This window comes from Copadichromis virginalis, linkage group LG23, assembly GCF_057382275.1.
Source record: "Copadichromis virginalis isolate Kocher_CV1m ecotype Utaka linkage group LG23, C_Virginalis_male_GT1.1, whole genome shotgun sequence".
Classification (NCBI taxonomy): domain Eukaryota; kingdom Metazoa; phylum Chordata; class Actinopteri; order Cichliformes; family Cichlidae; genus Copadichromis; species Copadichromis virginalis.
This window is the reverse complement of record NC_140639.1, coordinates 11,962,325-11,974,995: the sequence shown is the minus strand read 5'-3', so window position 1 is coordinate 11,974,995 and position 12,671 is coordinate 11,962,325. Positions and strand designations below refer to the sequence as shown.

At 42.2% G+C, this 12,671-nt stretch overlaps 1 protein-coding gene across 1 annotated transcript in view; it reads right to left on the bottom strand.

The window, feature by feature from the left end:
* ell (elongation factor RNA polymerase II) overlaps positions 1–12,440 on the bottom strand; it is a 37,274-nt gene extending 24,834 nt beyond the window's left edge. The window contains exon 1 of the mRNA XM_085449304.1: positions 11,966–12,440. Coding sequence (XP_085305430.1) covers positions 11,966–12,100 — 135 coding nt within the window. The 5' untranslated portion in view covers positions 12,101–12,440. The remainder of the gene's footprint in view (positions 1–11,965) is intronic.
* Between the last annotated feature and the right edge of the window lie 231 nt (positions 12,441–12,671).

Here is a 12,671-nt window from a genome sequence, read left to right as displayed (position 1 = left end):
TCTCCACAATGAGACCCACCACATGTCTTTTAGATCCAATTCCTTCTTCACGCTTTAAAACACTTTATGGATTTTTTGAGGCTGAGCTTTTATACATGATGAATTGCTCTCTTCAGTTGGGTGTCTTCCCTGCTGCCTTTAAAACGGCGTGTGTGAGGCCCCTTCTGAAGAAGAGCAATTTGGATTGTAATGATTTTAATAACTACAGACCTGTATCCAACTTACCATTTTTAAGTAAAGTCTTAGAAAAACTTGTTTTTACTCAGATTACTGATTTTCTGAATGATAGACAGATCCTGGAGATATTCCAGTCTGGATTTAGGGAGAACCACAGCACAGAGACTGCTCTCCTAAAGGTTTTAAATGATCTTAGATGTAACTGGGACGCCCAAAAGCTCTCAGTCCTGGTGCTACTGGATCTAAGCGCAGCCTTTGATACAGTAGACCACGCTATTCTTTTAAACAGACTAAAACACATGGTGGGCCTCTCTGGTGCTGTACACAACTGGTTCACTTCCTATCTCTCTGACAGATCTTTTATGGTGAGTATGGATACATGCTCCTCTAAGATCCATAAAATGACATGTGGTGTGCCTCAAGGGTCGGTTCTAGGCCCTGTACTTTTTAATTTGTATATGTTGCCTCTCGGCAGTGTCATCAGGAGGCATGGAGTGAACTTCCACAGTTACGCTGATGACACGCAGCTGTACATCTCCGTGTCTCCTGATGACACCAGACCAATGGATGCCCTTTTTAACTGTATCTTGGATATAAGATCTTGGATGGCAGAAAACTTTTTACAGCTTAACCAGGACAAAACTGAAGTTTTAATTGTCGGTCCTGAGGCTCAGAGAGAGAAACTCTTGTCTAAATTAGAGGCATTTTCACTATGTCCTTCGCTACAAGTGAAAAACCTGGGTGTTATTTTTGACTCTGAGCTTGGTTTTATCCCACATGTTAAACATGTAACCAAAATTGGATTTTATCATCTAAAAAATATAGCCAGAGTCCGCCCTATTCTCTCTCGGGCCAACACGGAGATGCTGATGCATGCTTTTATTACCAGTTGCATTGATTACTGTAATGCCCTGCTCTCTGGTCTTCCTAAGAAGAATATTTCAACTTTACAACTCTTGCAAAACTCGGCAGCTCGTGTGCTGACGAAGACCAGAGGGCGGGCCCACATTACACCGGTTTTAGAATCGCTGCACTGGCTCCCCGTGTGTTTCAGGATCGATTTTAAAGTTCTTTTATTGGTTTTTAAATGTCTTAATGGTCTTGGGCCTTCTTATCTCTCAGATCTGCTTTTACCATACGAACCCTCGCGGACCCTGAGGTCCTCTGGTACTGGCCTTTTGATTGTCCCTAAAGTCAGGACACATACTCACGGAGAGGCAGCTTTTCAGTGGTATGGTCCTCGTCTGTGGAACAGCCTGCCGGAGGAGCTCAGGGCCGCAGAGAACGTACATGTTTTTAAGAACAGGCTCAAGACCCACCTTTTTAATTTAGCTTTTACTTAGCGTTTATTTATTTTTTATGCTTATTTATTCTATCCTGTTATTCTATTATTAATTTAGGATTTACCTAATATTTCTTGATTTTATTCTTATTCATTTTTTAATCTTCTTACTCTATTTATATTTATATTGTATCCTGTTCTTATTTATTTTATCATTTTACCCTGTATACATCGTATTGCGTCATATCTCCAGTGTTTCCTCGGAGGGCGCTCTCTGCACCGGGGCTGTTATTGACCGTGGCTGCTGGGTCTCTGGGGTCCTCTCAGCCTGGTTGGGGGGCTCCTTTGCCTCCCTCCGGCTGTGTGCCCAGCCCGGAGGCTGCGGTCTGTGACCGGCTCCCGGTGCAGACGGCTCTCTGTTATGTTTCCTCACTTGGCTCATGCGAGCCCAGCCCAATTTTTACTCTTTAAGTGTGCGCGTGTGTGTGTGTATGTGTGTGTGGGTGGGGGTGGGGGGATATATGTGTATTGAGAGTGTGGGGAGTGAGTTGGAGGGTGGGGTGGGCTGCTTTTAACTATGTAAAGCACTTTGTGCTACATTTTTTCTGTATGAAAAGTGCTTTATAAATAAAGATTGATTGATTGATTGATTATACTGTACTAAACTCATAATATTAGAAACCAAAAGAAAGGAAGAAGAGAGGGGGAAAAAAAGAAAATAAAAAAGCACAGCCTATCCGGGGACACCACACCTTTCATGGAGCCAGGCTCCCCGGTCTCCCCCCTGCAATGTTTAACGCAGCACCAGTTTTAGCACCCTATGCCCTCCCCCTCCCAGCAATGCTAACATACTGCTACCCTCAGCCTGTTCGTTTGAATGGGCTGCTGACATGTCACTATTCTCTGGGACCTGAGCCCAGAACGTTCCACAGAGCTAACCTTGGGGACACAGTACAGCTCCTGGCCTCAGACTGAGCATGCGGATGTCCCCACACAGTGCCTACTAGCAAGGAAATGAGGACCAGCAGGGACTTGGTGCCAAAGAGCTAATGAAGAAACTAAAAATCTAAAAATCTGTCAAAATGAAAGCTTAACTTCTGAGTGCTTATTTTCCCCCTATAGTATTAAAAAAAAAAAAAAGCTAATGATGATTTAAAACTTGATTTTCAAAAAGAATGTAGAACGAGTCCTTTTCAACTGTAACGTACGATTGATGGCCAGCTTTGAAGCGACATCCACATCCACAACACAAACACAATACATCGCTAACGGAGTGCTACTTCACATTACCGCCGCTTCTGTTTTGGACGTGCAGAGAAGCAGAACACGGACTAACTTTTGCCTGTCTTCACACCTCATCAGTCACTGCAGAAAAGTGTTCAAATCTAACCACATGTGCTCATTTCTAAAGAAAGAGGAGGGGGAGGAGGTCAAACGCTTTTTATGTTATAACCTCAACTGGGGCACACCTGATTTTAGTACAGCTCCGTTTTGCACTGCATCAGAGTATTACTCAGTCAGAATGGAGTCTCTCATACATTATGCAATGTTTACATCCAACAGTTAGGGAGTATCAGACACTATGTGAAAAACAATTCATGAAAAACATCTTTTCAAATCTGATTTCCATACATTAGATCAAGTAATTGCAAATTAAGAGTTGGGGTAAAGAAGGCTTAGCTCCTTTTATTGACGCCACAGCTTTTGACTGCATTAGACATCCTCAGAAGTTATCCAATTTGTCAATGATCAGTTCAGATATTTATTCAGTGAGAAGTCCTCAGCATGCTTATAATTTGCAATTGTCCTCCTTAAAAGGAAAAACAACAGTAAACCCTGACCTGAGCTTTTAAGATCTTGTTAGTGAGATTTTGGTATTTCCTAATCAAACCTTGCTCAGAGTTACCAAACATTTCATTAAACACATCATTAGCCTGCTTGGCCACAATCTTTTTAAAAGCTTAATAACAAAAATCTAAAGGGGTTCCTGACTATTAATGTGACAGGGTCAAAAACTAGATGGCACACAGGAAATTACCACTCAGATTAACGCAGAAACTATGTGAATTTGATTAGTTACACAAGTGCAACTCTCCAACAATGCAGACTGCAGGGGAAGTAAAGGCATGTCTTTGTTTGGTTGTGAATGTGCACAGGAATAGCCAGGACTAAATCCCCATGGGTAGGACTGCAGTCAGGTGTTTAGTTGCATCACTGTCACACTTTTAAGGTGCTCCACCTGTCTAGGATTTCAGAGGTGGAAAGAGCACTATGTGCCATGTACTCTGCAGGGGTAAACTGGTACTGGGTGTTCCTAGTCATAATTTCTGCAGTGCTTCTTTTGCGTGTCTAAACCCTGAAAATAGACGTGGCAGCACAATAGCACACACGTATAATTGGGCTAACTCTGTGTTCCATTTACTGTAAGATCTTCACCTCTAGAAGGAAACCCTTTGAAGGGTTTTAAGTTTTCCATCTTTTGATTCAGAGCTTCTTTTGATCGCGTGCTTGAATTGAAGCATTACTTTAGCCCTGCAACAAAGAAATGGTGCACACATAATCTGCACATGGCATCTGACAGGTTTTTTTTTTTGTTTTTTTTAAACATACGCTTATGGCACAACAATTTAAAAACAAAACAAAACACAAGACTACGCCTTGTGTCACCCTAAGCTTTTATTCTCTGTTTAATTACTACATGCATGTAAAACTTGAGTATAAAAACAGAAAGCAGTCTCATTACAAAGAGAGACATTTCTCTGAAAACTGAAGTGAGCAAAACAAACTAAACTCATTTAAGATCTTAATAGAAGTTCTTCAAATAGTCTTCTTCTTCTAAGGCCTTGACAAAAGTGATGTGAAAGTGGAGACTCAGCAGGCATTCAGAGGCTCCAGAAGAGCAAAAACAAGCAAATGGGCAAAACAGTAAGTTTACCAATTATGCAGAAAATGTTTCATTTGTCATTATAAACCTTTTACACACTTAAGACCATTAAGCTGGGCTGAATTCCCTGGACTGATAACTAAGATTTTATTTATTTATTTATTTATTTTTTAAATAAACAGGATCATTAGTAGTAGCTGGACTTTTTAATTAGTGCAACAATATGAACACTCAGGTTGTGCTGAAGACTGGTCGCCGCATCTCACACCATGTTGATACAGCCAGCAACAAACCACATGTTAGATTTTTTTAAATACTGAGATTACTAGTGTAGCAATAAGAGAGCTTCCTGCAGTAAGTTAATGAAATCTTATGATAATAGTGTTGCAAATTGAACACTATGAAATATGGAACCAACGGTGATTATAGTACCAGTGTGCAGGGAGTTCAGAGAACAGGTCTACAAAAATTAAAATGGTAAAAACGTGGTAATTCTCACGTTTAAGGTCATCGCCTCTGGCATTTCCTGACAGTTTTCCAGCCTGGGTGATATTTTTAGATCCCTGGAAATCCCTTTATGACCACTTGGGCTGTGACCTCTATTTCACCACGAACTTCAACTTCTCTTTCACACTGACCTGAATTTGTACAATGGATCATTACTGGTGATGAGAGGCGGGCTTCCAGCTTTGTTTGAGAAGTTTTACAATTTCCAAGCAGGAATCCAGGGATTAATGCAGATGCGCAGTTTTGAGGGGATCTCATAGAACTCCAAACAGACAGCTATACAAATCACCATGGTTCCGCAATACTTCACTTAGAAAATGCACAGCTGTACACTCACTGGACACTTTATTTGGTATACCTTGCAAATACTAGCTTGTACCGTGTTTTACGTTGAGACAGGCCTTTGTGGCAGAGATTCAACCATACTCAGACCAGCCCATCTGGCACCAGCAACCATGTTCACAGTCACTTAAATCACATTTCCACCCATTTGGATCCAATCAATTAATCTATTATTTGTCAAAATTGCCCGTACACGTTGCGTGTTACGCGTAGGACTCAGGTAGTATTATGCTTAACACGTAGTACACCCAGTTTGAACTTCAGCACACTATCTTGACCACATCTGTGTGCAGTACATTCAATACATGTTTTTAATAATGCTGCATCATTGGTGAAGAGTAAAAACAGCTGGACAACCCTCCGTACAGCTTTGTGACAACTTAACCACTGCCATGCAAACCACATTTGCACTGTTCTTCGTTTCCTGGCTTTTAAAAGTAATCTGTCCGTGATCTTACAGTAATATATTGAGTTTGGGAAGTAGCAATGATGGTGGGAGGTAGCTCAGAGCTACTTATTTAAATTAAAAAAAAAAAAAAAAAAAAAAAAAAAAAAGTGTAAGAAATGAATGTACCTCATTTGTGCAACCGACCTGTGAACTGTGCAGTAGGGGTGCAACGATACACAAAATTCACGGTTCGGTTCAATATTTTGGTGTCACGGTTCGATATTTTTTCGATACAAAAAAAAAAAAAATGTTTATGCCTTTTTAATTTGTCATTTATTAAAATTATAAATATATATTTTAACTCAAAAGTACAGTTTCTAAATTTAATGTTGCTGAAACAACAAAATAAAATAAAAAAATAAATCTATCTGACCGAGAAATCACTCATCTTTAGAAAAGAGTTTATTACAGAGAAATGGCTCTTTCCAAAATAAAAGCTATACTATACGCTTCTTCTGGGCTATATACTCAGCAGCATATTAAACATATTAGGTCCCCATAAGGAGAATCATGTGCTTGTTGTTTTTGTCTGCTTCCACTTGTCTTTTGCACTAGGATGATGTCGGCGTAAATGTGCAGTGATATTCGTTGTGTTCCCACTAGTGCTGTCAGCGTTAATCTCGTTAAAATTACATTAACGCCATAACGTGGCAAATCTCCTTTAACGAGTTACCGCGGATTGCCCCGTGCGTGGGGCTGGACGGCGTCAACATGTTAACAAGCTAAGTGCGCTAACGCACTAGTTCCCACCAATTGAGCATTGCGTGGCACATCCGACATACTTACTTTTGTCCATGACGTGCTTACCATCAGGGTCATGCTTCACATGAAAACCAAGATCGTTCCAAACGCCAGATCTGAATTAGGGTGGGGGAGGTTCAGTTTCAGGTAGCGTTGAGGCAGCTTAGCTTCTGTCTTGCTAGCTTGCGCTCCGCTCAGTGGATCTGCACTCGACAGTGCAGCCTAGGCAGAGTAGTCGAACGCAGATCCACTGAGCGCTCAACACAGACAGCATCGTCAGAAGAAAAGTTGATAAAATAAATAAAAAAAATTTGTATTGTTCAATACATATGCGTACCGAACCGAAAGCACTGTATCGAACGGTTCAATATCGATACGAGTATTGTTGCACCCCTACTGTGAAGCCTGTTAATTTTAATCTGTGTGACCTGATCTTTGAGCTAGCACATGCAAAGTGTAATCACTGTCCAGTGTATGTAGTTGAGCTACATTGACACCCTACAGATGGAAAAATTCAGTTTTCTTACTCCAACAGCATCGGAGGTCCAACACGAGAATAATTATTGTGTGTGTTCCAACCTGCTTTCTGAGGTAGAAACACACACAAGGATATACGTGAACATAAAAGAGGAATCTCCTTTCAAACTCAGTCTTTTCAAATGTGGAAAAGCCTGCATTGAATTGGCAGATATTTCTTCAAGGTCCAGCCTAATTCAGGTTTTCTGAATTGATGAAGCAGTCTTTCATGTATTACGTCTGGGCATTTATTCTTTATCGCTACAACCCACTGAGCGAAGTAACACCTTTAAAAACGAAGGTTATGTGTGAATAAAACTCAAATGTGCATATAATTTGTTCTGGCGCCACAGTCACACTACTCATTTGTGCCTATTTTAAGCATTTATGATGCTCCACGTATGATTAAAAATTAAAAGACCAAACCATGACCCATGCACTGACTGAGCTCTTGGAAAGGACATACCAGGTCATGGAGACATTGTCACTTGTGGTAACCTTGCCACAGGGCACAGGAACACCATGACATTTAGAGTCGTATTTGGCCTTAGTGGTTATGGTCATCTCTTGCAGTGTCCCATGCTCTGCTGAAACTGAGGAGTAAGCATTCCTTAAATAACCGTAGCGCTGGCATTAGCCAACTGGATTCATGCAACAAAATCCCCACCCAGGTTCTGTTACCTCCCCTACCGTTCCCATAAGGTCTGAGACGGGGTTAGGTGGCCAAGCCCCCAGCTTACTTACAACTTCCTTAGATACAAGTGCTTTAATTCAGAATTTGTCACCGTTAAAACTTATGCTCACAGATGAAAAACAACAGAAAGGGTGTCAATTTTTCACCCATGATGGAGAAACTCAAAAGTTCTTTATCTAGAGAAGAAATTTAAGTTCTGGACAACAATTTGAGCAATTCAACAACTTTCTATCCTGACAATTCCGAAGGCAAAACATGCTTTCGGTTACACGTATCAGACAAATGCCACTTTAGGTTATGAAGAACTAGACTTAACGGAGCGCACTCACATCTCATACAACTCTTTATAAAGTTCAGGACTTCAAGCGAATAAAATGTGGAATATACTGCACATAAATCCAGACCATAGATCATCACGGGACTGATGCCAGCACTGATGTTTGTCCTCATGAATACAAAATTCATTCTTTTCCTCTCACTACAACACAAATAACTTGTCAATACCACTGGGACTAGCTACCCCTCACCAGTATTCCTGGTTTAAGTTATTATCATGCCAAATGTTTGTAAAATCTATCATTACCGAACGAAGCTTGGTTCCCTGTGCAGATACTGTGTGAAAGTCTTCAAGTCATTACACCTCATGACAGTGGTGTAAAAGTGAATTAGAAGTGAGTTTGTCTTTAAGACGAAGGTCAATTGGGCATTTCTATTGTCAAAACAGAGGTGTGAGTTGGGTCTGTGTGCATGAGAGAGCACGCACCTGTATGGGGGCTTCTGGACAAAAGGCTGTCTCTTTGATGGATGGACATGTTAAGTTTTAGATCTTTTGAGATAGGAAAAAAAACCTAAAACCCCCAAGTACTATTTCAGCACACTAGTCAAGCTGTTTTTTCCTAGTACTGTGCTATAAAAGTCATGCAGACATAATTCAAAACTTATCTGTACTCTCCATAACCTTCAGCTCAGTGATGCCGGGTAGCCTTACTCATTTCCTTGCTTATGTCACAGCTAGTAGGAAGAAAAAAAAAAAAAGCGAGTGAGTCTCTGCTGGCAGTCCCGTAGCAGAAGCTCCAGTTCACCATGTCCTCAGACGTACCAAGAAAACCCCCCAGCTGACAGTCACGTCTCATTCAGCCAGCAGTGCAACAAGACATGCTTTATTAGACTAATACAGCATCTAAATGAACTGAATCAGCTTTCCGTCTGGTCCCGTGTTTTGTATTTCTGCTAGCTTACAGAGGAATGTGATCAATAAGCCTTTAAAAATTTCTTGCTCTCCCACAAAGCAAAGCGTGTAGTGACTTCACTATGACACAATTAAGAGTTCACCTCTCTTCCTCTACCAGCTCACCCCAGCAGTTGGGTGCCAGCCAATGTTAGAACAATCAGGAACTCTAAGGGGGGAAAAAGCAACAATGAAGGCAATTTAGGCTCAGGTTTGAGGCAGTGGCATGAGTGATAGGGATGTTTCTGAGAAACAACAGCAGAGATGGACCATACGGACCAAAGGGAGCGTAAACTGCACATAGCTTCAGTCTCAGATGATCCTGTTGATTTCTTTTTATTCAAATGAAGGCAGAGTTCTTATATTTATGACCTAATGAAAACTGATAACAGCCAACCACAGGCAAATAAGAATCCCCAAACTGACGTCAGTCCAACAACTCTCACCACAATTTATGGCATGTGAATGTAGGAAGACAGGGTCTTCAGTTGAGAAGAGCACCGCTCCTGAGCCCCAGTGTTAGCCTTTGTTTGGATTTCATTCCAGTGCTTTTAAATATGTAAAGCTCTCATTTGTGTAATTAACACAGCAGACACCAACATTACTAACATTATAAGACTGATTATCTTCTTTAGAGGACACACGTGCACACCTATGCAGGACTGTTCTGTGTCACATGGGTGGTTTAATAATCTCTCATCATCTGTCCAATGAACCTGTTGAAGTCATAAAAACAGTGCTTAACTGCCTCTGCAGTCCTGTGCTTATTGGCATATAGCAATCCCAAAACTAAGCAAGAGCTCAGAACCTGCCGACCTCAGAGATGCCGCTCAACACAAAAAGTTTGAATGCGAATCGTGAACCGTTGAGCCCGCCAAGAGTCAACATCCCCACAATGAGGCAGCAAAGTTTCTATCACCTTACTACTCCAAAACCATTCACTTCTCTATATCGTCCACACATCTGATTAGTCAGTAGCACAGTCATTCAAACTGTGAGTAAGGGTTAAGTCAAATAACAGGGAAAGAGGTCAGGATAATCTCACAATGAGCTATACGAGTTTAGCAACACGTCTGCACGTCAGTTCAAGGGCCACTTTCAGGAGAGCATCTTCTGGATTGTGAAACAAGTTTTCAATTCCTCTGACATCCATGTTATCAAAGGAAACTTCCAGCTGACCAATTTCCTGTGTACTCTGAGTCGTTTAATGCAAATTTGAGCCTTTGCAGATTGGATGAGCACTGGGCAGCAGTTTATCCTCAAAGCTCTGCCAGTTCAGTGTTTGGAGCCCATTTCGGGAGGTAGCAACGACCAGCTGCCTCCTAAGGGAATTTCTAGTCCCACAGTTAAGACAGTGTTACCAAATCAGTAAGCAATGGCACTCTGTGACCTCCCACAGCTCATAGAAAACTGCCATAACGTTCATCTGGCCAACGAACGTACTAGAAGGGCAGCGGTTCTCCCCACTGGTGGGTTATAGAGTCATGTTATTGGGAAAAATACATGTGGAAAATTTATCTTGGTTGTCAAACAGAAGAGTTTGACATCCACCGTGGAACAGGCACAGGACACAGACGGAGCTGTGAGGAGAGCATTTTCTTAGATTAATGGTTTAATTTACTCTGACCGATAAAAAGTTAAAAATCAAATAAATTGCCAGATATTTTCTGGCAGGTTCACCCATCGATAACCATAATAATCAGTTAATTTAGCCTTTCTGCCAAATAAATACCAAGTGTTCCACAGTTTTAACAATTTGCTTGACTAATCTAACATTCATATCTGCAATGAACTCTCACCTTAAAGTTTTGTTTTTCTAACCTGCACCCCTGGGAAATATCAGGAAGGCATGATTAAACGCTAAAGCTTAAGATCTGCGAGATAATAATAAGTTTCTGCCTCCTTCACGAGACTGGAGGCAGATGCCAGATGATGAAAGTTTTCATGGGAAGCAGTCAGGCTGGTAACAGCAGTGGACAATCGGTATGGCACGTTTTCAGCGGGTAACGTAAGAAAGCTCACATGGCATGTGTTTTGATAAAATTGTGGCCAAATGCACTGCTAACAGATCTCTAAATCACAACACCAAAGTCCTAAATGATCATCATTTCCTAATATAACCATCACAGATACCTTCTAATGCTCATTCCTTCCATGTGCCTTGTATTTGATTAGGCAGACCTCTTCCTACAACTAGTAGCCACCCAGTTACCTGTCACAGTTTACTGTTGTGGATTGTCAGCTGCAGTCCTGCTATACACAGCCACTGAAGCTTGAGATAAGGCCCTTTCCTCCTGGCCTGTCAGCTTTTCCCTGTCAAATATTTATAGAAGCTGAAACGTTAGATGGCCACCATCAGACTTAAAGCTGTGGACACAAGAAGCCGAGTAAGAGCAAAAAGCAACCCAGAAACCCACGAGCTGAATCTAGTGTCCAGTAACTTCAGACAATGTCTAAAGCTGTAAACTGAACATGATGAGCATTTACTGGATGTGAGGAGGGGGGTTGGGTAAAAAAAAATGCCCATGTTTCGCATGAATACCGAGTGCTTTTTCAAAGTATTCACTGCCGAGTCAAGGCTTTGAGAGAGGTAACAGCTTAAAGTGAGCGGACAGGGCTCAGATAACCGACGGCACCAGACACCCTCATGTGTGGGCAGTTTGATGGCTAGTTTAGCTAGCAAGGTTTGCCCCCACCACCACCCCACTCCCCCCCAAAAAAAAACAGGAGAGAAATGACAGGGGTACCAAACTTTCTGGAAACATCTGTACACGCGCCATAAATGACTAATTTTCACTGATAATTCTTCTACGTTATAAAAGACGTATTTAAGCAAGACAAGTGGCCGATACCAAGTTTACACAGAGAGGCTGAAACAACGCGATGAAGTAAGCGGGCTGCGGGTCCAGTGGCACCGGGCTGGAGTGAGGGGTGTCTGGGTGTAGCTACAAAAACACGGAAAACCCACCGAGCACCCGGCCACAGCCGGGGCTCGCTAAACTACACGCTCATCAAACCGAACCGGCCGTGGACCTCAGCGTGAAGGCAGGCGGAGCGGGGACCGACCTCCCTCCGCCTGTCACAGCCGCCAGCACGGACTTCGGGAGCCGACCGGGACGGCACGGAACCGAAAAGGCGCCGCTTACCCTGCTGCTCTGGTAGGCTTCGAACGCCTTCAGCGCGCTGTCAGTGAGTTTGACGTGAAACACGGAGACATTGCTGCCGTTGCTCACTCTTCCACAGGACAGTCCGTAACACTGCTCCTCCTTCAGCGCCGCCATCTTGCTCTCGCTCCCACCACCACGCGCACGGACGCGCTCTGCCGTAAACCGAGAAGTCCCGGTGCTTTTCAATGAATATGCAGCAACGAGCCGGGGAGCGAGGAAGCCCCGTGGGCAAAGCCCGAGTGTCTGCTCAGAAATAATAACGACGACGACGACGATGATATTGATGATGATGATGATGATACTTTACAGCGTCACACCTGTGTTGCTTTTATAAGTTTGGTAACTGAGCGATGTTAAATTGTTTCAATATTTTGAACACTTAAAACTAATTGATATTTTAGATGACTTTGATTTTTTTTTCCTGGATATTTTGTAATTATGTCATTTTATTAACGACTGAAAAATATACACTGACTATATGAGCCAGCACTGCCCAGCAGAAACGCGTAGGTAGAGGGAAACGATAGGTCATCAGATTACGTCAGCGAAACGTCAATGTCTGAAGGCAAGAACACACACACCATGATGGTTTGGGTATAGTCACAACACCCGAGAATGTCCGCTTGTAAACCAATAAAACATGGACAGTGACTCTATCTCTGATTTAATTCATTTAACTGTCTCT